General features: G+C 43.1%; 1 protein-coding gene across 2 annotated transcripts; it reads left to right on the top strand.

The window, feature by feature from the left end:
• HAO1 (hydroxyacid oxidase 1) lies at positions 1-27,530 on the top strand. 2 transcript variants are annotated; one of them, XM_074817190.1, is made up of 8 exons: positions 1-255; positions 8,349-8,500; positions 16,895-17,150; positions 20,565-20,740; positions 21,680-21,771; positions 24,957-25,115; positions 25,392-25,461; positions 25,847-27,530. In XM_074817190.1, exons 1-8 carry the CDS (start codon positions 119-121, stop codon positions 25,915-25,917), a joined length of 1,113 nt encoding a protein of 370 aa, XP_074673291.1. In that variant the 5' UTR covers positions 1-118; the 3' UTR covers positions 25,918-27,530. The 2 variants fall into 2 exon arrangements, with proteins under 2 accessions (XP_074673291.1, XP_074673290.1); XM_074817189.1 differs by having other exon boundaries at positions 25,835-27,530.

Below are 27,530 nucleotides of genomic sequence, written 5' to 3'. Positions count from 1 at the left end.
TTTGGTATGTAGGTAAGTTGAATCCTGATGAAGTCATCTATTAATGATTTACAGACAAAAATACAGAGCTTAAAAGAGAGGGAAGTAGAAATAAACTAACCCAGTGACATCTGCAAACATGTCTGGAAAACCAGTTTGCATTGCTGATTTTGAAGAGTATGCTAAAAAATTTCTCCCCAAATCAGTGTATGATTATTACCGATCCGGAGCAGATGACCAGGAAACGCTAGCAGATAACGTAGCAGCATTTTCAAGGTAGGAGGATGATTTAAGGCCTGGGGTGGGAGGTAGGGGGTGTAAATTCTGCTTTATGAGTAGATGTGGTGCAACGTTAAATTTTTCTGTGTGAACAAAACTTAATTTTTCTGCAACTTCTTTCTTTTTTAACAAAAAGACTCAGATAACTTTCAGAAAAACTGTCTCTTCCCTTTCACTCCTCCACCCAACATTTTCAGCCAAAAAACAGTCCCTAAAATCCATTAGAATCTCTAGCTTTGCCTGCGTTTTTGCTGCTTTTGTTACCATAAATTCTCTAAAGAGTCCTTTCAGCTCCAACATTTAATCAGCTGATAAAACTGTAATTTCTACATTTTGGGCTAGAAAGCTGGCAAGGGATTCTTGCGATGGGGTTCTACTTCTTATGTCTTGAGTCAGTTTTGCCTTTTGCTTGTTCTTCCTGAACCAAATTAGTTATGCAGCCTTCCCCAGTAAGTGCTTGTGCAGCATTGCTAGGTCAAAGCCGCATAGCCTAGCAGAAAGGAGTTGTGTATCCTAGCTCTGCAGCGAGCCCTGAAAGCCAGAGTTCAGTCCTGGGTGGCCAAGCCGTGCTCAGGGGTGTTCCAGCAGAAGGTCAGCACTTCATCGGGAAATCTTGTAAATGATGGGGACTGTTATAAACCAGTTTTGACTTAGATTGGCCCCCTGAACTGTTGTCAAAAGCTGGACCCGGGTCACGCTTTGTCTCAGAAGTACAAGGTCAACACAAATAAGTCGACTTTTGCTGTCAGATTCGGTGGAAGAGTGTCAAAACTCTCGTCAGGTCAGTTGGTTCCTCACCTCTTGAATCTCTGCTGCTGCTCTGCCCCTGGAGATCAGCCTGAGCACTGCGGAGGAAGGAAGGCAGCTGGAGGCTGATCACCTCAGCTGGATGAGCCCAGTCAAGCTGCTTAAACAGCTGGTGGCTTCTCTTTCCTTCAGGTGCTGTGTTGGTGCAGACATTTAACCCCCCTGCACTTGTCTTTGCTAATCTCTAAAGACTTTGTATTAGATCCCTCAGAGACTAACAAACCAAAACAAGTTAGGGTTTTTTTTCCGATTTCTTTTTAGTCTTTCTCCCTCCCCGCTTTGCTTTTCTGCTCCAGAGCAGCAATCCTACTTACTGCTCCAGTTGCTTTTCCATAGGCTATGAGCAACTCAGCTGGAAATCCCACACAGCTTTAAGGCTGGAGGAAACTCGGTGGTAATTCACTTCGCGGGATTTCAAAGGTCGAATCACAGAAATCGGCTCAGAACCTTAATTTTAGGGACACTATAAAAAAGCTTTATAATGTCAGGAGAAGAGAATGACAAACCTCCCCTGTGACCACTTATTCCAGATGTCTTAGCTCTTTGCAGAAGCCCCCATTGCAGACTGGAAATCCTCTTGCACTTGGGGCTACTTGAACATAAGCCAAAGGGCTGTTCTGGCTTCAAGGAATAAATAGGAGCAGGAGGGGATATAGTAGTGCTCACCTAATACTTATTTTTTAATTTTATTTTTTTAATGCTTCCAGATGCTATGATGTTATTTGTCCTCTTAAAAACAAAATGAGGTGTTAAGTAAAGGACATTCAAAAGAAAGTGCTCAGAGACAATAATCTGTGGAAGTAGTGAACTTTTTACTGCGAACTGCTAGAGCTGATTGTGATCAAGCAAAAGTTGGGTCTAATCTGCCCAGAGACAGGCCAATAAAAAGCTGGGTATGTCCACTTGCTGTTTTGGTATCAGCGAAGCTATATGTTAGTGGTGAGATAAGAGCAGCTCTGCTCTGAAGCTGTTTCCCACCGCAGGGGCAGATTCCTCTGATAAGACAACCTCCTTGCATCGGGCTGGTTCAGGCTCACCTCCTCTTTCCGGCCACCTTCTATCATATTTTTAATAAAAGCCCCCAGTTTTAGGCATTCAAAACTGAGGAGCTTGCAGGCAGCCTGGAACTGAAGGAAATATTAATTGTGCTTGAACAGCCTGAGACATTAAAAAAAAGGCAAATTTGCCAGGTCCTGATGTGGCTGAAAGGCCCTCGATGCTGGATTCCTGCCCCTCGAGAGTGAAGGTACGAATGGGGATGGAAGCTGTGTTTCTGTGTTTGCTACCTCTTCCTTTGTATATTTGTCTTAAAGGAACCAAGATCTGATTTCCGCAATAGCTTTAGGCCACTTAAGCGTCTTCTAAAAAGGCAGTTACAAAATCTAAAAGACTTGACAATGGGGTTTATTCTATTAAACCATCAAACAACTGAACTTGTTGACAGCCAAAGAGAGAGGTCACGGGATAGAAATACTGAAGTCAAAGCTTTGCTTGTTACCTTTCCATTGTTCTACATCTACGTCTCTTTCTGGCTGTCCATCAAAGCGCAGACAAGTGGGGTGATGGTGCTGGGGGTCACCCAGCAGGGCAGTGGGAGAGCTGGGGTCAAAGCCTGAAACCCAGCTCCCCTGGTGAGACACGCAGCCCCCTCCTTTCTGGCCACTGTGGGGCTGGGCATCACAGCTGAAGTCACCTGCTGGGGCTTACCAGCTTTACCTGTATGAAGTGGAGAGGATGCAGGGCTGGAGCATGGATATAGTCATTTACAGCTTTGTGGACAAATGTGCTCTTTTATCTGTCCATAACAAGAGGGAGATGATAGTAAAGTGGTGGAGTCCCCATCCCTGGAGGGGTTTAAGAGTCGGGTTGACCCAGCGCTGAGGGATCTGGTGGAGTTGGGAACTGTCAGTGTGAGGTTCATGGTTGGACTGGAGGATCTTCAAGGTCTTCTCCAACCTAGATGATTCTGTAAAGGCGGTCATAGTTAAAAATAGCACTTACATAACACATTAAAGCATAAGTTAAATCATTCTCAATGTTTCTAGTGCCTTCCTGTCTATTTGCAAACCAAAATATTTCCATTAAGCAGCGTGCACTTGCTGCCTGCAGCCAGATGGACTTTCCTCTCTGCAAAGGTGAGCCCCTTTAATGGGCCTTTGAACCTTTTTGGAAGCATGTTGAGCACAGGGCTCTGTGGGCTCAATCTCAATAGCTACCTGTTTCCCACTTGTCACTGCTGAGACAGAACACATGATAGCAGATTCCTATTTTCTTTATTTTCTTTGATGCTGTTGGGAGGAGCATGGCCTAATCGTCAAGGACGCAGGACTGCTCACTCTGAATCTCACACAGTCCTTGTGTGTCCCTGAGCGTGTTACTGGTTTCCTCCCTGTTCCTGAGCACAGCTTGTGGGTAAATATAAAGTAAGATGGACTTTACACCCCTGAACCACAAAGATCACAAGAGCTTGTGAAAGAAACGAGTATGTTCAGCTTCATCTCCCATTGATTTCCACAGTCAGAAGCTCAGTTGCAGGGCCTGGCCTGATTAAAAATGTTTACAGTTTATTTAAATATTTATAGATATAGGTGTAAGTGTTTATGTTTAAATGGAAGAGAAGAAAGCATGAAACTGCACCAGGAACATAAACTGTTTGCCCATACCTTTGTGGTGCAAAATTACTCAGGTGAGCAAGACTGCTGGGCCACATGGTATTTGGAGAAAAATCAGTGTTGGATTTGTCCGTGAGCTCTTTATTATTTTGGCAACTGAATGGTTGCATTTACAGAGAAATAAATAGATTATTATTAAGGACTGATCTGGCAAACCAATGGTAGTTTCGATAGATGCTGCAATACCTTCGGAATGGCCCATGAAATTTTGGGAGCGGCACAATCCATACTTGTTAGATTATAAAATGCATGTCCTGGCCTTTTGACAGCACAGGATCTTAAAGTACTTTGAACCTGCAATCAGATACCAGAGTACAAAATGTCTCCAAAAGGCCAGTGTTTAAGATGAAGTTAACATGAGGGACGGTGACTCTCCTCTAGCTTCCAGCTCTTCTGGGATTGAGGTTGGCGCAGAGAACCGGAGCTCGTGTTTCAAGATCAGTGTGTTCCTGCTGAGGCCAGATAATTATTTTTTTATTCATGGTTTTCAAATGACGTGGAGATGACATTGGCGTGAGGCATTAAGGCCAAAGATGATGATTTGGGATGTCAGAGCATGCGTTGCTCCCTATGGCGTCTGGCTGCATTCACCTTGCATTTGCTCTGTGTCCCGAAACACCATGTGTCCTTCCAGCACCGTGTCGTCTGGTGATTAAATTCACTCTCAAGTTGTCAAAGAACCAAGGGGCCTGAATAGAGATTAGATTTTATGACAAGGTCGGCATGCCTTTAGCTTGATGGCATTCAAGAAATCAATCTGAAATCTCCCCTTTCGGCATTTTAATGAAAGGGGGTGTCTGTGTGTGTAGGAACACATTTCTGCTAATCTGCCGTGACACGTTCTGCCACTGACTCCCTGGCGGCCTGTGGAGAAGATGCATTTTGTTGTCGTGCACAAGAAACAGCAGTCGTTTGTTTATCAGTGACAGCATCAATGCGTATTTTCTGCAAACATAGCGTCATTTCATAGATAGGTATTAAGGGTGTAAAATCGACTGGCTGTATAAATAATTTAAATATTGGTTAAAAAAGCAAGGCTGAGAATGTGGTCGGGGTCAAACAAGCATGTGGAGTTGTAGGGGAGAGAGAAGGAAAGGAATGCTTATAATAATAAGTTAGCTACATTTCTGCTATGTCTTTCACCTTGGATTCGCAGAGTGCTGTGAAGAGAGTTGCTATGTGGATGGCAAGACACCCTGGGAGAGAAAAAGGATTTTCCTCAAGCAAAAGCAGCTGTTTTGCACAGCTTGCAGAGCCTTGTACAGCGCTAGGACCTGCCCCTTCTGATGGGAAGTGAAGCTGTAGGGGAGATTAAGGCAGCAAAGTGGATTGGAGTTGGGATGGAGACTGCCTGAATGGTGTGTCCTTGCCTAAGTGTGCCACTTGTGATGCAGCATGAAGGGATTATTTAGCACGGACTTGGAAGGGAAACAAGAGGAGCTGCTTCAAAATGTGTTGCAGTTTTAAAAATTCAGCATTTTTCACAGCTGAGAATGAGTGGGGGGGGAAACAGCAAGTGCTTCCCTCTTACCCAACTGTAAGATAATTTACATTCTGAAATTTTTGAGCAAGGAGGGAAAAGGAAAAAAAAAAAAACACCAAAGAACACCCAAAAAATACTAATCCCCTCTTCTTCCCTTTCATCCTTCTTTCCAAACAGCAGTTAGCTGAAGCTGCCTAAATTGGGGGTGCTCGCTGCCTGCCCCGCTGCAGCATCTCCCTGCTTCCAACTAGGAAGAAAGATGTACTCACTTGCAATTGCTGATTGCAGCATGTGAGTGTGGAGTTGGCTAGGAAATATGTGGATGATGAGGAGAAGGCAAGTCAAAAAAAACCCCAAGATTTTTACAAAACATTCAGGAAATCTTTTAACTCAAGAATTTGGAGGAAGCAGGTGGTGTGTGGCAGCCTAACGAATGCACACTCTGGTTACTGAGAAATGCTGCTCTTGGGATTTGCTTGCTGATGTTAAGGGCATTTCCCTACGGCTTGTCCAGAAAATGACTGGCTTCAAGAGTCCAGCAAAGTCACAGCTGAAAACACCCATGTTTCCAAAGCAAGGTCAGGTTTTATTTAAAGAGTATAATATTAAGGTAGTGATCCCGTTTGGTGTTTTTTGTGGGACCCAATAAATGCTCAGTTATGAGTATTGACTTGATGTTGGTCTAGAGGATGCAACCTGATAAGGTGCAAGGGGAAGAGAAACCATAGAAGACATTGGAAGATTCATTTATGTTGAAAGTCTGGGGCTAATGAGCCTAAGGACCCCAAAAAGCTCATGGATGGAGTAATCGGATGGTACATAAATGTGAGTGAGAAGGAGGCTGTTTATCGCTGCTTGAAACAGCATCATTTTTCTTGCATACACTCTTGGGAGGATTTTTGCTCTTTCTGTTTCTTTTCCCTGCTAAAACCGTTACAGAAATGTTGGTACTTCAGGGCTGACCCTCACGTGTGTGCTTTGAGATGGCAGTGGTTTGCACCAGGCAAAAATCTGACAGGTCTGGGATAGCAGAGAAACTAGGAGGCTGGGGAAGAGGGAGATACTTCACATTCTTATGTCTTTGAGTTTGACTGTAAAAATGAGCCAGGTTATTAAAGGTTCTTCTGTTTTCTTTATATTTGTTGGGAAAAGATGTCTTAGAGCTGGGAGAAAGCCTTTGGAATGAGGATTAGGAAGAAAGGGGGAGAAAAAAGTCATGTTTTCTTTGTCCCACCCTCAGCCCATCCTCCCCTGAAAAATAACAAACCGATACAATAACGTGAAAACAAGTCTGAGGAGACATACTTGCAGTGTGTGTCTTGGCGTTGAATAATACAGCTGACTCCCACAACTACATGTCTCCTTCCAAGCATTATAACTGTCCTTCTCCTTCCTGGGGAGAGCTTTCTGGAGAGCTGGCACTGCCCCCTGCTCTAGGGCTTCAGAAATTTGGGTCTTGTCCTGGCTCTGTCCCAGGCTTCTTATGGAAATGTCTCTTGATCTTTCTATAAAATGAAGAGATTGTGTGCTTCCTTTTTTTTTTTTTTTTTTTTGTTCCCCTAACCTGTCAGCTTAATATGCAAACTTAAGCTGATCAGTACTTGCTGTCAGAGCATAGTTTGAGGGTAACAGTGGCTCTGGTTGCTATCTCCATGCTAATAATAACAATATTATCAGTCTCAGACATTCTAGTGCTGAGCAGGTAGTCAGGTTCAGCAGTACTAGAGCTTAAGCTTTTAATTATTTTCTGTAATTAAAATTCAATAGCCATCAGAGTCCTTTCAGAGGGAGGGATGCATTAGGGAGAGGTTAATGCATACCCTACTCCTGCTTGCAGAGAGGGTCTGGCCTGGCTCCATGCACACCCATGTCCCTGCTAATGCACACCCTCTTGTGGCTTGTAGTAACTGTTGCTGGCTGCAGCATTGCCTGGATCGTCAGAAAAAGTCCAATTTCACAGGTACCCTCAGGAATGTGACCCTATCCCAAGGTTTGGATATTGCGGTGTCATCTCTGTGACCCCATAAGAGGGATTGTGATACTGTTGTGCTGCTGTTGTGCGGGGGGGGGGGGGGAAAGATACATTTCTGTGTGTGCAAGCATGTGGTGTCCAGCCTGACTACAACGAATTGCAATTCAGACTAAGTGTGTTTTAGTTCGCTCTGTTTTGGAGACAGCTTTCATTTGTACCCAAGCTGAAGACCCCAGTGGAGAATAAGGCCACCTGTGGGCTGACATGGGTTTTGGCAGACACGTTGGAGGCAAAGCAATGTTGGGAAGAGTCGAGCAGATGCTGGGCCACGTCATTCAAGGACTAGACCATAATTTTCCCTATTGGGAAAGCAGCTGTACTACTTGGTCTTCTCCTGCACCAAATTACAGTGGCCGCGTTTGCTCTTTTCCTGGAAGTCTGGAGTCCCTGCGGTACAATGGGCTGTCCCTGGGGCTGCAGCTGTACTTGCAGGGACTAGGTGTTGTGCAGTGGCTGGCGGCTGCCGGAGACGGGACCTCTCCGAGCAAAGCGACTTGGTCTCTGTGCCAGCAGAGATGCGGTGCAGTGGATTTCCACACACCCTGGAGCTGAGGAAAGCCAGAGCAGCCATCCTGCTTCCCACGTGGCAACTCGTTTCTGTGTAGTCTCACTGCAGAGACCTGGAGCACAGGCACAGGGAAGGCTAAGCATGCTGGCCAGGCTAGTTTTATGCAAAAATCCCATGTCTTTTGGCTCCCTAGTCCATAGAAGGAATAACTGAGGAGGGCTGATGACTTCTCCTGTTCCCGCACGCCCGCTGTCATCCAGTTCTGCCCAGGGCTTTCAAGGAGGCTGAGACTCACCATGAACGTTATTATTTTGCAGTCTCTCATTTCTTTCAAATGATACCCACCAATAATATTCAAAGGCTCTTTGCCTCTTTCACGCTCCACAGACTTTGGTCCCTCCTTGCCCACTCTCTCCTGGCTTTGTGCATTTCGTGGGTCCTGCTGCAGCTCTGGGTCACACAACGATGTTCCAGCTCCAGCACAGCTTTCACCATGATTCTCTTGACAGCAGGAAAATCTGCGCTTGTCCATTGGGAACTGTAAATAACCCTGATGATGCTGGCTTTTTATTCTCTTTCTTTGTGTAGATGGAAGTTGTACCCCCGGGTGCTCAGGGATGTGTCGGTGATGGACCTGTCAACCTCAGTCTTGGGGCAGAAAATCAGCATGCCAGTCTGCGTTGGAGCGACTGCTATGCAGCGCATGGCTCATGCCGACGGAGAGACGGCTACTGCTAAGGGTAAACCATGCAAAGGGCCCCCCGCAGTGAGTTCGAGATGAGCAGAGTAATCCTGTGCCTGCTGGGGGTGCAGGCCACCTTGGTTCCTTGCTCCTGATGCTGTGGCCAGGTTAGGTTTGAGTTGCTGCTCAGAGTAATTGGGTCTATTTTTGGGTTTGTTTTTTACTGTTTTCCTTTGCCTGTTTTGTCTGCGGGTTCTCCCTCGCGATGAAACAGGGATGAGAAATGCAGTATGTAAGAGGGGAATCATTTGTAAGAAATACAAAATTGAAAACTATATCTATATATCTCTCTATACATTCTATAAACGTAACTACATATATTGTCACGGCAGCGTTCTTCCTGTTACAGAACTGCTTCTAGAAATTCAGAAGTCTTTGCTTGGCTGGGAAAAAATATTTGCTTTGAAGAGAGCTCTCTGAGAGCATCCCAGGGAGCCAGGGAGATAAGGGCCCCTCTGGGCTAGATGCTGCACGAAGATGTTGCCAGCGTGGAGGCTGCAGCCTAAAAGGCTACAAGAAATGGGATGTTAACCAGAATTCAGATGTGAAATGGCTTCTAACTCCTTTAACACGTGCTGCAGGATGACATAAAATCTGAGGAAGGTCACACGGTGTGCCTGTTGCATGGAAACTGGATCGGTCTGTGTGTTTCAGTACTCAGCACTGAATGAAAAAGGATAAAAATCCTGAATAGGCAATATTTAAAAAAAAAAAAAAAAATCCTGTGCATGGTTGAGCTATTCATCCAACAGTGTTTCCATGACCAATGCAGCAAATGCTGGTGTGAAGTGAGTCTAATTATCTGCCCTGCAGTGGGAGCTGGCCTCAGGTCTCGTTAAAAAGCCGTGTTGCTGCGATGTGCACCGTGACGGGCTGCAGCACAGCTCCGGCAGCAATCTCCATAAAAGCAGATTTCTCAAATTTTATAGTATGTTTGGGGATAGGTTTTTTTTTTCCTCCCCCCCCTTCCCAAGAGATTTATTAGGAAGCCGAAGATTTTGTGCCTATTGTATGTGCAGGCGCGTTCCACACGATGGAGCTCGAATACCTTGAATTGGTTTGCGAAGCGGGTCTGGTGGGACGCTTTGGTGCTGCCCTGTCCTTTGGCAGCTCTTGCAGATTATTTCTGGCCCAGGTTATGCTGGGAGGAAACTCTGAAGCATTATACTGTTAAGTGCAAACATATTAATGCGATGTTAAGAGCGAGATTTGAAACACACAGAATTCAGCATGTTCCTTAGCAAAAATTCCCACTGATGCTATGGCCCGGCCACGTTTTAAGACATAAATCTATAATGGCATGTAAAGTTGAGTAGTACAATAAGGCTGACTACCAGCGCTGAGTTATGGTTGTGGTAGATAACTTAATTTTGGAATTTCCTGACTTTTGGGCACTTACATTTTCGAACTTTAACATATGACTATTGCATTTAATGTTCTTGGGTTTTCAAGCTAGGAGAGCTTGGTGTACTGGCAACAGTTTGAATGTGCGGTCAGATAAACATATCCATGGGAGTTGGTAAATTTTTCATCACTTTCAAAGCGGAGCGTAATTAAAATCACACCCTCTGTATTGCATTAGCGTTTCTTGTAGCAAAAATCCGGCTTTGGTTTTGTGCTCTGTTAGAGGTGGAGTGGGACATTCAGTGCCAAGCTTTTTCTTTGACCTTATAAGATGACAGGGATAAGCTGTAAAGTACTTGTTTGGCTTAAAGGTTCCCTTAGACTTGGGATATTCGGGATCAGGGGGTTTGCTACATCCAACTTCTCTTAAACTCTGCGATACCTCTGAAATATAAGTGAGAAGATTGTTGGTTGCTTTAAATCAGCTTTTGTTTCAGCTCCACCAATTTACACAAGCCAAGAAAGTCTGATCCATAGTCTTGTGGCTTTTGCAAAGCCTGGCATCTTTTGTCAACTTGACTTTTGGCTCAGGTGTTTTGGAAGCAACGTGTGGGGTGGTGCCTCTGCTGTTGTGACAATCCTTGAAAAGCACGGCGTGGTCTGAGGCTTGCCCCTTCCCAGCCAGGGAAGCAGTGAGTGCCCTGGCTCGCGTTGGGGGGCATGGCAGCTGCCCACGGAGCACCAGCAGTGTGCACGTGTGTGTGCCCGCGCACCTCTCAGCACTGCCACAAGCCACATGTCTGCCTGGTTGGGGTTAAACCTCAAGAGATGATCTTGGGTTCACACCATCCTGACCTGCAGAGCAGGGCAGTGCAGGTAGCAATAACAACTCCTTCCCCTAACTTTTTCTATTTTGAGAGCGATGCCTGATCCCCTCAAGCAATTCCCTTAATCGACAGCATTTTGCTTTGAACTGCTCCGCTCTTCCAGGAGGTTTGCCAGCACCTCGTGGTGTAAACGTCCTCTCTAAGGACAAGGGCATGTCAGGTCTCGTTAGGTAAAACTCACTGCCCTCGCAACCCCTTGCTTTGGGGCTTGTCAGCGGTTTGGGAGCTGCTACCCCTCGCTGCTGCTGCTCCTTGAGGGATGCTCTCCTGCAGCAATCAAGCTGGTGGAAAGGAGAACGCATCTTACCTGAAACAGGGCAAAGTGTGGCAGCTTGCCTTAAACACACCTTCACTGACAATTCTGTTTCTATAGTAAAGGCTCTTTTTGGGGAAAAATGTTAAATTGTAACCTTAAAAGTTGCTGGTGACAGACCACCCAACACAAGTTATTCCAAGGGTTAACTAACTCCACTCTGAGCAGAAGAAGCTGTAATCATGGTCAAGACTTGTACAGCTTCAAATCCAGATGTTGGTTTTACTTATGCTTCTATTAGCTAGATTTAAAAAAAAAAAAAAAAGAAAAAATATTGTCCATATAGGCTGCAATAAGGTTGCTCTTCAGTTTTCTTTGTCACATTTAAATGGACCTGGAGTCCTTCCTTACAGAGAAAACTCTCTTGTCCTTGAAACAATTTCATGGACCTTGGCAGTTGTCCCAGTCTCTCCAGGTCTTTATTGAAGTATATTCCCTAGCATTTTAGTTGTAGTTCCTCAGTGTATGTGGCAATTTTCCAAATAATGGATTTTCTGTTCAGTAGAAACTGAAAAATTGGGAGGAAAATTGTTTTGGATTAACTGAAATGTTTAATTTGATCCAAACCAGAATGTTTTATTTCATTTTCCTACTAGCTAATGCTTTTAGCCATAGTTCTGTTTTGAAACAAAAGTGTTAGCGCAGAAGAAAACATTTCCATTTTGAAAATATCAACACATGACATTTTGACTTAGGTGAATTTTTCTCATCCTTCCCACTCCAATTTCAACCTCTTTAACTAAAAATATTTGCCAGATTTGATGAATAATCTTAGCCACCATTAAAAGAGCAAAGGGCTGTTCTCTAAACACTTTTCAACAGAACATTTCTGATTCTACAAGGTTTTTTTTTTCTGCTTGTCCATCAGAAGATTCACTATTCCTCCACGCAAAGACATTTGTTTGCTGTCCCAACTGCAGGCCGTGCTTGCGAACCGATGTGATCCCCATGTCATCTCCCTGGCAGTGCAGCGCTACTCATGCTCCTCTAGATAGGACCCACCTTCAAGTACACCAAGAAAAAAATCTGGTGCACCATCCAGCTGCTGAGCAAGAAGTATCAATACTTTTCAAACCTTAATAGATTATAAACAGATATGTAGCATTATTTTATTGAGATTTCTATTGTGTTTATAATGCTGCTAATTACATAATGCTCTCTTAGTGCCCAACTACCTTACGTTCTCTTGTTTTAACCCAGAAGGGCTATTGCGATACCTGACTTCTCTCTGACTTGCTTGAAGTCAGGCGGAACAGTTTGACTCTTTTCTTGGCCAGATCTTTTGAAAACTTTGAATCCTAGCTGCTCAGATCCGGCGATTTTATGTTTACCCTCTGCAATTGCTCTCAAACGACTTTCTGGGTTACTGCTGACGCAAGAAGGGTTTCACCATCACCTGCGATGTGACTGCACAGTTTGCTTTGCCAAATAGAGAATAGGAATATTGACTGAAAAGATATTTTTTTTCTTCCCCTGTTTTAGCTGAGTTCCTGGCAGGTCTATCATTTCCACTAGAGAGGGAGCAACACCTTTGTTCCTTTGGCTCTTAACAGACTTCTACTGGTCTTTTTGATTGCTTTGCTGCTGAACATCTGAGTTCAGGTCTCTTGTGCTCATTGGACGTTCTTGTGACTGTGAGGGAGGGATTTTGCAGTTTCTTGCTTTTTGTGCTCAGCCACAGTGAAAATAGCAGGACTTTGCATCCATCTTCCACCTGATAACTATGTGGTGTTCCACAAAAAATGTTAATTTTGAGGTATTACTACTCCAGAGTCATCGAGAGGACAATATTCATGTGCAACAACATGGCCTGGACTGACCTGGCCCTGACTCCCCTCAGAGACCAGCATGTCCAGGGGACTTTCTGATGCAAGTGTGGGCAGGCACTGTGGCACGACAGCCCTCCAAGACCAGCCAGACCCATTTTCTGTCTCCAGCCTTCCTGCACAGCTGACAAAATGCATTGGGTCAACAAAAACATTATAGGCACAACTCGCACGCAGCATTTTGTAAGCGGTGAGTGAGGTAAGGCTGGGCAGGGGATTTCTCAGCCAAGTGTGTTTTGTCAAGAGAGTAATGTTAAGTACTTTAAACAACTGTTTCTTAGGAGATGCAGCTCCAAGAACATAGCTACTTCTCTTGAGAAATACCACCCTGCCAAAAGGACATTGTGTTGATCCCAAGGAACGTCCTCTGGCCCCTGACTTGGGGACAGTGGATTCACTGGTAGATTCAGGGAAAAATGACCACATTGGGGCAGTCTGGCTGCTGTGCTTTGGAGATGCCCCTAAAAGGGAAATGATGGGAATTTACACAGCTAGAGAAAAACAGCAAGTTCCCATTCCCATACAAGGTAACCCTGACAAAATATGCAAGCTTAAACTGGGCTCTTCTCCAGTGTCCTCTCCTGAAGTATGTTGCCTCTGGGTTGCCCGCAGGGACAAACTCCGTACCCTTCCCAAGCCACTTAATGAAGTGATGCTCCATCAGATGGGGAAAGGAGACTCTGAGGTTTCAGGATAAGAAAAGGGTTAAAAAACGTTATTGCTCTGTTCTCCTGTGGACTTCCCAAGTGGGTGCTGTGCCATGGTCAGCCTTGATTTGTTGATATGTAAAATATTTTAGTTGAATTCCCCAAGAATGAAGAAAGTCCCATTTTATAGAGGTTTATGTTCCCTGATGAGGTTTGTCCTTGTTCCTGGCTTCCCTGGGCTAAGTACAAGCAGATAGCAGTGGGGCTGAAAAACCTGTGCCCACTCAAGGCAGCCGAGGAGCAAAGGCTGTGATGCTCCCCTTTCCTAGGCACCCCACCATAACCCAATTCTGGTTGCATTTGGCCCTGAAACAAGGTGGGGTACAAACAACTCAAAGCTTTATTGTCCTGGTATTGAAAACTTCCCCAGCCTGCTGTGTGCAGCTAATGCCACGCTCTCTGCACTGTCAGTGACCTCGACGGGAGCCTGCAGTGTGTACAAAGGTAAATGTATGCTTTGGGCAATGCTCGGGATTATAAAAAGACCTGGGGAGGCAAAAAAAATTAAAAAAAAAAAAAAAAGGCTAAAAGCAATCTGAAATGGCATGAGGAAAGGCTGGTTTACAAAAACCTGATGTTTAAACTCTGGCAAATGTCACATATTGCTGCAAGAGCATCCCGTGGGAATCTGGATCTAGTAGTACTGATTTGTAATAATAAATAGACATACTTACAGCACCCCAAAATTGAAGTGTAAAATATACTTGTTGGAGGAAATGAATTGCTTCTGTTTTCTTCAACTGCAGCTAAATGGGCAAGAAGTGGGAGAATATTTTTAGCAAAACCTGATTTGAGGTAGGGAAAAAAAAAAAAAAAGAACCTGGCAACACTTGAGGACCATGCATCATCTGTTTTTGAAAGTCTAAAAAATTGTCATAATAAGCTTTAAAATTATGAAGATAAAGCACAGATCAACCAAAACTGGAACTTGAAATCTCTAAAATTTGAAAAATTCTCTGTGTGTGAACTTTGAATTTGGCTGTGCAGATCCGAAATACGCGTGTTGAGCTGGTGCTTTACCAGAGAGCCGTTAACTTTACAGGACAGATGAGGCAAGTTTTGTGAGTATGCTTTTGTGAAAATGCCCTAACCCAGTTTGGGATAGTTGAACTCTGATTGAACCAAACCGCTTAAATCTGATCTGAAATAAGATTAAAGCATTATTTTCTCTATTGCTACATATGCAGATAAGTCGAAAGGATATGGTGGTATTTTGGGTTTTAAATCTTCTACTCAAGGGATATATTTTATTGCGCAGTTTCTATTTTAATTTTTATTTTTGCAACTATTCTTGTGTCCGTAGGGCTGTAGAAGTAGACTTGAGAATAAAAGAAAGCATGGAAATAAATGGATACCTAAAGGCAGATTGAACCATAACATTTACATTTTTCCCTTATCTGATCTGAGGGTTTTGCAATTGCTGGGTTAGCAACCCTCCCTCTCATTCATGAACTCGTATTTGACAGAGCAACAGGAATGTGGATCCCTTATTTCTTAGCATCACTTAATAGACTTGATTTGGCAAATCACTTACGGGATTTGAGATAACCCACCACAGCTGATTTTAACAGGACTTTAAGCATTCAAAGTATGTATAGGTTCTTCGGAAGAAGCTAATTTCTAGGTACTTAATCTGTGAGAGGGAACTATTTTCAGTAATTTTAAGGGGAGAAATGAAATGACTACAACGTAGAGAGTTTTGGGTCATTGCTACTGTATTTCCAATGATTGAAAGCTGCATAGTGGCCCTGGGAGGGCGTAACCAATTTATTTGAATAAGCTGTTCATAAGTTTCCACTCTAAGAGACTTGTAATCCTTATTTAACAAAATGTTGTCATAAAGACCAATTTTTAATTCCTCGATGGGCTGGAGATGACGTTTTGAAACAGAGGTCCATTTACATTAAAAATATGCATACTGCAGTAGACCAAGAAAAATAAGGCTTTATATAATATTTTTTAGCTTTACAGTGTGTTTTCCTTTATTTTACATTAAGTGACAGATTGCTCCAAAAAGCATAACTGATAGATTCATAAAAGTATAATTGTATGAGGTTAGCTGGTTTGTAGTGCAGCCTGGGTTGGAAATCACCCCGGGGGAGGCAGCCAGCACAGAGCCTCCGGCTGCTTGACCCCATCTGGGATTGTTCAATGACATTTAACCTTGGGGCTGCCCATACCTTGGGGGTGATTTCACTCCACAGCTTTTTGAAGGTAAAGGAGGAGAGGTCAAAACACATTGGGCATGAGAACCCATCCCTTTGGCCCCAGCGAAGACTTTGGGGACCACTTGTCTGTTGTACCTGCTCATATTTGTATCTACTTTTGGGGTGTTCTGGTCAGGACTGCCACTTGGGATGTGTTTCTCCAACTCTCAGTAAGATCAGAACTTTTTTTTTTTTTTTTTTTTTACTGGTGGAAGTGTCAAGCTTTATGTGTGGGATCACACAATGGATGTGGCGTTCCTTTCCTTCAGGTCATGAGACAGACAGCCAAAGTGTTGAAGCAAAGAACAGTGGAGCTTCCCCCTTGAGTCTTTAAAAGAGGTTTTCTGCTGGACTGTGTCCTTCTGTTTTTATTAAACCCCGAAATACCCCTGTAGGGATGACAACAGGCATTTACTAGAAGAGCACATCAAGAAACATAGGCTTAATGCTAGTGAAAATTTTGGGGGTGGGAGAAAGCAGCCAAAATGCCATGATCAAAATGCTCAAGGGAGCGCGTGCGGTAGTGGTGAGGAGGACTGAAGAGCAATGTCGAGAATGACAGACCCGAAACACCGATCTGCAGCAATGTGGCAGTGTTCAGAAAGTTGGAAGCCTTATATATGTATATATATACACACACACATATATATTTTTTTCGATTATTTAAAACTGCATGTGCATATATGTCCTTGAATGTATGTGCCAAAATTTCTGACAAGTGGTGAGTTTCTGACAAGCCAGACGCTAGGGGCTTATAAACAGGCTTCCCCATAGGATAAAGAATTATTAATATGGGTTAGGCTTAGTTTGATCATAATATCTTTTTATTTCCAGTATTGGAGCAGGGATCATCCCAAAGAGCATGCAGACAGCAGTCACCAGAAATTTGCCTATAAAGAGAGAAAATAAGCCGTAAAGCGCTCGCAGCAGCCCACCGCTGTTAGTAACTGCTATTAACGTAGCATCCCCTCGAAGGCTGAAAATGCATTAACACTGAGGAAAGGCAGGATGAAATTAAGTGCACCAACACACTCTGGTGAGCCAAGTGCTCCTGTTTAGAGAAGTCTCTGGTTTGGATAATCTCAAATATAACCTTGTGTTCCTCCAGCCTGCCAGGCAATGGGGACAGGGATGATGCTGAGCTCCTGGGCCACCTCTTCCATTGAAGAAGTGGCTGAAGCAGCTCCAGCTGGCCTTCACTGGCTGCAGCTTTACGTGTACAAGGACCGGGAGGTTACCAAATCCCTCGTGAAGCGTGCGGAGAGAGCAGGCTACAAAGGGATCTTCGTGACGGTGGACACACCGTTCCTCGGCAGACGCTTCGACGATGTGCGCAACAAGTTCCAGCTTCCTCCCCACCTCAGGTAGATGCTTGATGATGGGGTGTGGTGTGGGCGTGTGGCAGTGCCATGGTCACTATGACCTGCTGTGTCAGAAACTTGTCTGTGGCACAAGGAATTTCTTCCAGGTGCCACACACTGTACTGGGCGATAATATCTGGGAACTGAGCACATATCTCTTGCTGCGCTTGGGCTGTGATCTGCTTTGGGTCAAAACTAAGCTTTCTTGGCTCTTTGCAGATTGTGGAAGGCTCTGTGTGCCAGGCAACACGAGGCTGCAGGCGATGAAGCTAGAGCGATGGGGTATTTCTTTGTACATCTGTCAATATATCCTTGGATGCCTTCAAAACTCAGCTGGACGCAGCCCCGTGCGCACCCTGCTCTGCCTTTGAACTTGGATCTAGCTGCAGAGTTGGCTGTGCTCTGAATGGGGGCCTGAAATAAGTGGAGCAAAGGTCCCTTCCAAATGGTGTTATGGTCCCTTCTAACCTATGTTATCCTATGACACTGCTCTGGGGTCCAGGGCCATGTTGCTACCAACCACAGAGCCCCTTTCCAAGCAACTTCAACTCTTCTTTTACTCAACTTGAGAAACACACGGGTATCAGTCTTTCTAAGTTCTCCACGAGGGCAATTTCTAACTTCAAGTGTGTTTTGGGACATTTTCTGTATCTTGGAAGAATTTGTTGTCTCATGATTGACTTCAGCACTAATTCTAGTTCCTCTCTACTGCAGGGCCTCTGCGGCATTTAATTTTAACAGAGCTACCCAGTGGTGTTGTAAGGACACGGATATCACTAGCCTTTTGCAAATATAAACTGGTAGACTGTAGAGACCACCCTGATAAACATATGCCAAAGTGCTGGCACAGTGTTAGCAGCCACGGACTGGCTGGAAGAGTACTTAGTGGATGGAATATCCAGAACTTGGGTTTGCAAAATGGAGATAAAAATCTTGAGAGAATCTTGCAAGGAAGTCTTGGTAGTGGCCGTAGTCTGCCACAGCATATATTAGGACTGCTGTGTTTGCTCTTATTCAGAGGCTGCAAATGAACACAAAAATAAAAAATAAAGGATAGTTGAACGTATTTTGAAACAGATTAACTTTGATTTGAGTTCTGAGTGAAAGCTAGTTTTGAATATTATCAATGGATCTGAAGTGCTCTTCCTATGTCTCCTAAGACTGTTATGTTATACTATGTACATACCATATGTAACATGTACATATCAAGAAATATAATATCACATCCTCAGGTCAGTCTTTTTCATAATTTTCAAATTGAAAGTTAAGCCATGGGACTGTGCAATGAATCTGATTCTTCACCTTGCAGGCAAAAAAAACCCTCCAGAGCTTGGGGTGTTGGATCTCCCCCATATGCTTGTACTTGAAGCTAATAGATGATATGATGAAGGTTGACAGAACTCTGCCTATGATTTCTGTGTTGAAGAACAGTCTTATGAGGAAAGCACCAGAAAACAAAAAATCCTGGACACATCTAAGATGAAAATATAGTACACTGGTACGGATATGCCCCATATAGTAATCCTGCTATAGATCTGTGATTGACAAAACATTGTCAATACACACTGTCATTTTACCTAAAAAAGAATAAATCTTTAAATAGCTTTTTTTAGGGGCAGTATCATTTTAAGACCTGGGGTTAAAGAGTTTTTGAATGTGAGTCAAATAACCCAAAAATATTCAAGGAAAGCGATAGAGCCTTTCTGAAACACTTTGACCCCGCTGATGGAACAGCAACAACGTTTTGTTGGAGTGAACCATATGAAATAATATGAAGTTGCAATAATCTTTAAAGGTTTGAATTAATCACTTCAGATTTCAGAATGACACTTGGACAGTGTTTTGTTGCAGAGTCGGCGGTGAAACTCTCCTAGCGCGGGGCTCTGCTCAGTTATGTGATAACTTTTTCTTGGCTTCAGGTTTTCAACAAAGTTTCAAAGCAACAACAAGGTGGCATTGTGCTCAGAAATGTATGTAAGGCAACATTCATTCAAGTGTTGATCTGCATTTCACAGGCCAAGAAAAACAACAGTTATTTATATAATCTTATCCATGGTTCTGTTTTTCTCTGGGTACCCCACCCTCCACAAACCAACAGCTGAAAAGCTGGATCTTGCTGAGCGCCTGCTCCTTTCTCATTTTCTTCTGGGCCTGAAGTTGAACAGAAAAGCCATGTGAAATGCTGCTTGTTGCAGGCATGAAAGCGACAGTGAAAGGAGCCAGTTTCCGTGCAAAACACCCCGTGCATTTCCCAAAATGTGGAATATGAGTATAAAATAACGCAATGTGCAATGAGAGACGGTTTCTGAAGAAGAGCGGTCAGCCTTGGGGGGGATGTGGGTGTCCTTGGCGGTACTGGTGTCACCAATGGTGGTTTAATGATTGTGAGCACTTGGGCTGCTTCAGCTTTCCAATACAAACACAGCCTGAATTTCTCTGTTTTCCCTACTTTTCCCTTCTGCTTTGTCTAGTAAGTCTGTGAACTCTTTGGTGCAGGGGCTGTCACTTGCCATTCAGTTCCTAGAACTGGTAAGGTTGACTTGGTGCTAAAGAGCAAGTAATAGCTAATATTTTATATGAACTTCATTCCCCACCCCCACAATTTACAAGGAAACAGGCAAAAAGACAGAAGGTGAACTGACTGGATGTTGGCCTTGTTGGACAGATGAAAATTCTGAATTCTTTGCAAGGCTTCATGCAGATCCTGAAAATTCATGGAGCTTAACAAAATTTCCCTTCTTTCTTCTCTCCTCCCACCTACGTGATCCACTATTCCTCCACTAGCTGAATCCCCTGGATTTGAGAAAAAAAAAAAAAAAAGCAAAACCAAATTTGCTGCATGAAAGCTAAGGGGATTTTTACTGTTAAGTAGAGGTGCACCTTTTGACTTCAGCAGGTCCTGGGTTGTGTCAAGTAAGATTGATGTTCTCTTCTCACATGCAGCCTGTACAACTCTAGGGTCTGAATGTCCACAGCCTCTGATGCATTTAACCTCACACTGCTGCTGGCAGATACCGTTGTTCCTATTTTATGGAGGCAAAAGGAGTGGTTAAGTGTTGTGCCCAATGTCACGTGGGAGGTCTACGGGAGGACAGATGCTTGAGCCCAGAGTAGTGCTCTCACTGCTGGGTTTTCCTCCTGATTGCAGATTTGATGGTGAACATTTAGATTTTGGACTTTATCCTAGTTCTTTTGAAATAACTGGGACTGTTGCCTTGGGCAGAGAAAGTTGCACCAATGTTATCAAGCGCTTTGCCAGCTGAAGGTTTCGGCTTAGTAAGGACTGTGATCTGACATGCAGTGATGGGCTTTTTTTGCTCCTGTCCTGCAGTCCGGCAAAGCTTTAACACAGGTATATTGAATGTTGGTATTAGGGACTGATTTGTGACTATTTTTCTATGTCTTTTGTTGGTTTAGATTAAAAAACTTTTCAAGCAACGACCTGGCATTCTCCTCAGGGAAAGACTTCGGCGAAAATAGCGGACTGGCTGTGTACGTAGCTGAGGCGATTGATGCAAGTGTCAACTGGGAGGACATCAAATGGCTTCGAGGGCTGACCTCGCTGCCCATCGTCGCGAAAGGAATCCTCAGGGGTGCGTAGCTCTGCCATTTCCCCTGGGGGAGGCAAGGCGTCCTTTCTTACAGAGGCACCAGAGAAGGAAATGATGGGGAAATTTCTGTAGTACTGCATAAAATTGCGTTACTTTTTAATAGCAAGCATCTGCCTCGCTGATATGGAATATGGTGGGATGCACGTTTGTATTTTTGTGCTAAATAGGGAAGATTTGCCAAAACCAGACCCAAAAGCAAGCAAAGGGGAAAAACCTTCTCTTCCTCATGCATGGTTAGGAACCCAGCAACCAAGACAGCTTATTTAAGCAACTGCTTAATAGAAATACCTGGAGCTGTCAGATGGTTTGTGTGGCTGTGCTGCCGGGTGTGTTTACCTCGATGTTCAGTAGGTAGGGACCAGAGCCACTGCTCACCAGTCAGTTGGTAGCCTTCAGTCACAGCAGTAAGAGCTGAAATCAGATGCAGCCAGGGAGATTGAACGTGCTCTGTTCGTTGTAAAGTCTAACTCTGATCGAGGTTGTATGCTACTGAAAGGAAAGCTGGATTTCCATTCTGTCAAAAGAGCACTGAACACAGTGAAGTGGTTTCATTAAGTATGGGCTATTACTGTAATCATGCTGATAATTCTGGCTGGGAGAAAATAATTTAGCAAAATAATTTCTTAGTGATGGGTTGTGGGACATGGTAGAGAAAATAAAGGCTAGCAACCAAAGTGGCTGCTAATCCAAAGTGGTAAAACATTCTGCTTCAACATTCCAAATGACTTTTCCGGTCTTATTGCTTAAAGATAAAACTTTTTTCTGTGTTGAGATGGGGCTTTGGAAGGATGAAGCCCTCGGGTGGCTTTGAATTAGCTGGCAATGTTTAAGTGATGCTAAAATTTCCTTCATGACGGTGACAATGAGATCCCAGTTATGGAAGGACATATCTTGTTTGGTTTTTTGGGTTTTTTTTCCTAGCTGATGATGCTAAAGAAGCTGTAAAGATTGGGATAAATGGTATCCTGGTGTCAAATCATGGAGCACGACAGCTTGATGGGGTCCCTGCAACTGTAAGTACTGGTGCCAATATGCACCAATAGTCTGGTTTTCTCTACCTTTTGGCTTCTTGTTTGCTTTCTCTGAACACATGGCAGCTGGAGGAGAAACCCGTAAATACATGTGTGTGTCTTAACCCATGAGCAGTAATCTGTCTCCACTTCTCTATGTATGTCACATCATATTTTGAGTTAGACACAGCCTCCCCTTCAAAAAAACACACGAGGGTTCATGTTTCTTCAAGCTACCTAGGCACCCTCTCCTTGGCTGCAGCACCCTGCATGGAAATCTAGAAGAGCAATTTCAGATAGTGTATTATTGTCAGTTAAATGTTTAGAAATTGGAAAGTCTTTAAGAAACTTTTTCCAGTCTTCTCTTTTATTTCTCCTTTCTCATCCTTTTTTGAAAACCCCCTGTTGCTGTTTGCAGTTCACTGACGGTTGTTCTAGAGTTGTTTTTCCCTTTTAATATTCTTCAGAGACTTCTGAAAAATGACAGAGTTACAGAACAGCTTAAAGGCATAAAGAAACTCTCCCTTTTTCTCCTTTCAAATCCCTTTCACCTTTGGAAAAGGTACAGAGTGGTTAAATTACAGGTTTTTTCCTTTTTCCTTTTCCTTGTCGTGCTACCCCATGCCTTTTCCAAAGGTGAAAGGGATTTGAGAAGTTCTCAACTGGCAGAAAAGAAAGAAGTAAAGGAAAATGAAAAAATATGTGTTCAGGCTGAAGGAAAACCCCAAAATTCCAGTCATCACTCATGTTGCTTCATTTGGTGTGGGAAAGCTGCACAAGTGAAAAGAAAATGAAAGGGAGGAGAATCAAAGCCCAGTTGTGACTCTTTCCTAATGCGTCCTTGATGAAAAACCTCCCGGTTTCCATGATGATTTTGTGAAGGGAGAGGGGGACAGGTAAGCCTTTTTTTGCTGCAGAGTGTCTTATCTGCTCAGCTCTGTTGTCCCACTGGTGTGTGTCCCCCTCCCCTGGAACACTTTCACCCTCTGCTCATCTCCTCAGGGGCAGCTGAGGATTTCCCCAGCCAAATTCCTTCACCTGCTGATTTTCTGAGGTGTTCACGTGGACCCACTGGTCTCCTGGTTGTGTTGGCTGGTCCTTCACCAGCCAAGTCCTGCCCTGGGGAGCCAAATGCCAGCACAAATGGTGTTCTAAATGGTTAATGAAGTTGAGGCATGATCCTCTGAGATGTTCTTGCCAGGCTGTCTCCAGGTACTTCTGGGTACTGGTAGGAAAAACACCCCCTGACGTCAGGACTTCTCCAGTTTCAAAAGAGAGACTGACAGTTTTCTTTTTCAAACGTGGTTTTGTGCTGTTGGAGAGTGTGCAGCCATTCAGTTTTAGACACCTTAAGGAGAACTGAATTTTCAGAATGTGGGTGCCTAATACTTCTGAAATGAATTTTTCTTCTTTAACTTCTGTGCTCTTTATCTTCTTGTCTCCTTTTAAGAATGTATTCCCTAATTTCACTAAGAGTATTTGAAAATCCTGGGCAAGTCTTTGTGTGAGGTAGTCCAACAGGAAGAATGTATGAGGATATTAAAAAGATCATTTTGAGAACTCGGAAAGCTCAAGAACTATGAATTATTTTTTTACCAACTGCAATAGAACAGAAATTAAACTTGCAAACTACTTCTTATGAATTATTCCTTTGCAACACAACAGTGCAGAAGAGAAGGCACTAAAGGCTGATGTGTTCGCTGGATTTCATCGTACAAAGAACTACATTTCACAATGCAGTTTTCACAATGTAAATATCTGTGTCGGATCATGCTAAATGTTTCTGTTTTAGAAACATAATAATTTGCTTTAATTTCATGGGTTTTCAGAATGTGAGCTGAACCCAAGCTGGTTAATATTTCTAGTGTCTAGTTACCCATCGAGGAAATCTATGTTTTAATTATGGTTTGCATCATACTTTAGTTATTATAGCACTTCAGTGCTGGTACAGTTTGTCAGGATGTAGAAAGCAGTCTCTGTATATGGAAATAGATATGTTTGGCAAGAGAGCAAAACCAAAGGGAGGGGAAAAAATCACAGCAAGTGCCAAACTTCAAGAAAATTTTACTCCAAATCTAAAAACAAACTGTACTTTCAAGTTTTTTCCCCTCATCTCCTAGTCATTTTTTATTCATTAGAAAGGAAATGAATTATATCCGTATTTGAAAGATATGAATTTGTGTGCCTTTTGTCTTACTACCACACACTGTTTCCAGTCTCCTTAGTATTTGGCTACCAGTTTTGTGTCTTTCCTGATTTTCATGTATAGGAACTATTTAGGCATTCTAGGAATGGTTGCCCTGTAACTGATGTTTGAGGCTTGAATTCAGGAGGCTCATCTCTTCATTGGGACCTCTTGTGTGGTGTGGACATGTTACTTAGCTCGCTGGTTAATTACTTGCATCTTAGGAACAGTAAAAATCCTTTTCCCCCTTACCTTTATCGCTGGTGTAGGGATAATTAGAGGTTGGTGAAAGTAACATGTGTATGCATTAAAAGAAAGCATTTCCCATCTTGCTCAAGACTTGGAGGAAAGCTGATTTTTTTCTTATAGGAAGACATTTCCTTTGCAATTATTCCTGTAATCAAGATGCATTTTCTAAAAGGAAAAATACATTCATTAAAATTTTTCAGCCAACTCGCAGTTCCTCAGGGCACATCTTTCTCTTACTCCATGTCTATACATACAACACCTGCCTCTGGGTACCTGGATGCTAGCTTGGCCTTTAGTATAAATGAATAATAAATTCAAACAAGAAAGTGGAGATGGTTATTTAAAAAGTGACAGTGATTCAATTTCATCCCCAGACTAGTGAACGCTGGAAGTTTGGAGGGTAATATCAAGGAAAGACCTCCTCTGTGCTTGCTGTTTCTTATATTCTTCACGGGTATCTGATACTGGCTTGTGTTGGAGACATGTCATGGGATCAGAGGGCCATTTGGCGTGACCCTGCTGATTCTCATTCTATATGTGACTCTCCAAATAAACTTGACCTTTGTATGTATCTGCTAATGTGCTAAGTCACTGCTGGTTTTCAATACCAAGCTGTGTAATTTATGCATACAGTTAGGCATGCAATTGCTCATTTAGCTTATTTAAAGCTTGGATCCTGTATGTAGAAACTCATTCAAAAAATACATAGGGTTACAGAAGCGGACAAGCTGTATTCCTGGTTTCACTCTTTTAGATTGATGTCTTGCCTGAAATTGTGGAAGCTGTGGAGGGGAAGGCAGAGGTGTTCCTAGACGGAGGTGTAAGAAAAGGCACAGATATTCTCAAAGCATTAGCTCTTGGTGCCAAAGCTGTATTCATTGGAAGACCTCTCATCTGGGGCTTGGTTTATCAAGTAAGTTATAAAAAAAAAAGGTCAAATTTCTGTTTTTAGATACCTAGACTTGTTGCTTACGCTTAGTGTATGCATGTATGTGTGCACATAGGGGTTGCGTGTGTGATGGTATCTGAGTGTGTCTGTGTGTACCCAGACCATCTAATCTAAAATTTGCTATGACAAGTACTGGGGAGTTCTGGTTGTATGTAAAACTTAGGCCCATGTATACATGTCTGTATCTACACACGAGCTATATGTACATATAATAGTGCATATTGTCACCTAATCTCCCAGGGTGAAGAAGGAGCAAAAGAAGTTCTTCAGATGCTGAAGGAAGAGTTTCGCCTGGCAATGGCACTGACAGGTGAGACATCAACATTTTCTTTCAGCAATAACCACCTCTGTCTCACGTTTCCTCATAGCTTTCATTTGCCCTGGGCAGGATGCTATTGTAACCTAGAGAAGGGAGATGGAAATGTTTGCAATATAAACAGATTAGGCTATGGAGAGATGGGAAAGGGATTTGTTGATATCCCTGTCTTATGGATGGGGAACTGAGTAGATTAAGTAAAAACAAGTAAAAATGTTTTTCCCAAGGAGAGCAATAAATCTGTAAAATGTAGTGGCAAATCCTTGGTCACTAAGGGGTGGATTTCGTCGGACAGAATGTACATTTCTATGGGATAGAAAAAGAAAAGGCTTAGAGTGGGAAAGCAGGGCTTTCAACTGATATGTAGCTTCTCCTCCAGGATGCCAGAGAGTAGAAGAAATTGGCAGGACACTGATACGAAGACATCAAGTACTGTTTTCCAGGATTTAGGTCTGAAGACCATTGCCTCATGTGTTGCCTGCTGTGCAGAAAGCGTGCTACCAGTCAAAAAACAACTGCCTTCACTCTTTGGGCCTTATCCTGCAATCCTGGCTGACAAGGGGTAGTCTGCAGGAGATTTCTTATTGAAGAAAGTACTTGAAACGAATTTTACAGCCGTTTCAGTATTCTCCTGGGCTCTCAAGGAAAGCTGCTCTACTGGGAGTTGATTAGAGACGGGCCTTTATACAAGACCAACATAGAAACTTGGAGGTGTTTTGCAACAAATGCTAATATTAACTTAAGTGCCTGTAAGTTAGCTGTTAAAATGAAACTATAAGCAGAAATGTTTTGATAGCAAACAGCTATCAAAATGTAGAAATTTAAAATTTAAAAGATATTTCTTGCTCACTGTTTAGAGAAACTACATTGTAGATCATAGAGATTAAATCTTGCTTTCTTATGAACGTGGTGCCATTTCCCTAGTGACTATGTGCTATTCCTTTATAAGCGTGTGGGCTTGCAGCATGTATCTCAGAGGACTCGTAGTTGTAAAGAAATGAACAGCAAAGCAAAACTGGGGAAGTTCTGCCGTTTCAGTGACACAAACCCTTTTGCAATCAGACAACCCTTATGTATGTACATCAGGTATCCTTGCCTGGTACAAATCCTTGTAGCCCTATTGCCTTGGCCAAACTGTGCCAGTTGCACCCAGCTGGAGCCCTGAGTCACGTTTTTCACCTGGATTAATTTGCTGACAGTGGCAAGTGAAAGCTGATGCTACCTGGGAGAGTTTGTAGGATTTGCGGCCATGTGCAAAAAAGCAAAACTTGAATAATTGAGGTATTAATCCATAACTTGGGAAGATCCTAGTGGCTCTATTCAGTTTCCATGATTGTCCTTCAGACAGATAAATCTTAGTGTTATTCACTCTGCTTATGACGAGTATACAGAGACATACAGGATCTGCTCCTCTATTCTCTGAACAATCCAAATACCCACTGAATTCAGAGAAATTTTGCAACTCTAAAGAGCAAAGGAATAGCTTCATGCTGCAAAGTAACCTTTCCCAAAGTGAGCAGGCAGAGGAGGTAAGACCTACTAATCTCATCTTGGGTAAAACTAAGAGTGGCTTTTCTATCTGTCTCACTTCTGTTGCAGGTATAGCAATGTTACTGAGAGCAGGGAGAGGCCACTGCAGAAAGGTTTTGAAAATCTTGTGGAAATTTAATGTTCATTTTTAAGGAGGATTTAAAAAAAAAAAAAAAAAAAAAAGCCTTGATTTCATTGTTCCACTGTCACTGACATCACTGGCTCCACCATTTGTTTCCCATCAGCGTCAGAAGGACTCTTGCATTCTGACTCTCCCTTTTTGCTCTGTTTGAAATATCCCTTACTGAGCTTTAGAGGCAGCTTTGTAATAAAATGATGGAATATTACAATGTGAACTAAAGCTGGGGCTGGAACTCAAAATGGGGAGAAAACCCAAAAGGCCAAATGCTTGCCCTTCGGTTGTAAAATTTGTACTCTTATTTACTGCAGAATGTAGTGTGTTGTGTGAGGGTTGCATAGCAACAAAGTAAAGTTTATCTGTGTAAGGAAATATGAATGTTTCTCAGAGCACA

Source organism: Strix aluco, chromosome 3, assembly GCF_031877795.1.
Source record: "Strix aluco isolate bStrAlu1 chromosome 3, bStrAlu1.hap1, whole genome shotgun sequence".
NCBI classification, from domain to species: domain Eukaryota; kingdom Metazoa; phylum Chordata; class Aves; order Strigiformes; family Strigidae; genus Strix; species Strix aluco.
The sequence above is the reverse complement of the archived record's forward strand: the minus strand, read 5'-3'. Positions and strand labels throughout refer to the sequence as shown.

Bases quoted from the DNA above. Each gene is read 5' to 3' on its own strand.
- HAO1 (XM_074817189.1), top strand. From the start codon at position 119: ATGTCTGGAAAACCAGTTTGCATTGCTGATTTTGAAGAGTATGCTAAA. The intron at 17,151-20,564 runs GTAGATGCTTGA...TTGTTGGTTTAG, and splicing joins CAGCTTCCTCCCCACCTCAG to ATTAAAAAACTTTTCAAGCA. The intron at 21,772-24,956 runs GTAAGTACTGGT...TCACTCTTTTAG, and splicing joins TTGATGGGGTCCCTGCAACT to ATTGATGTCTTGCCTGAAAT.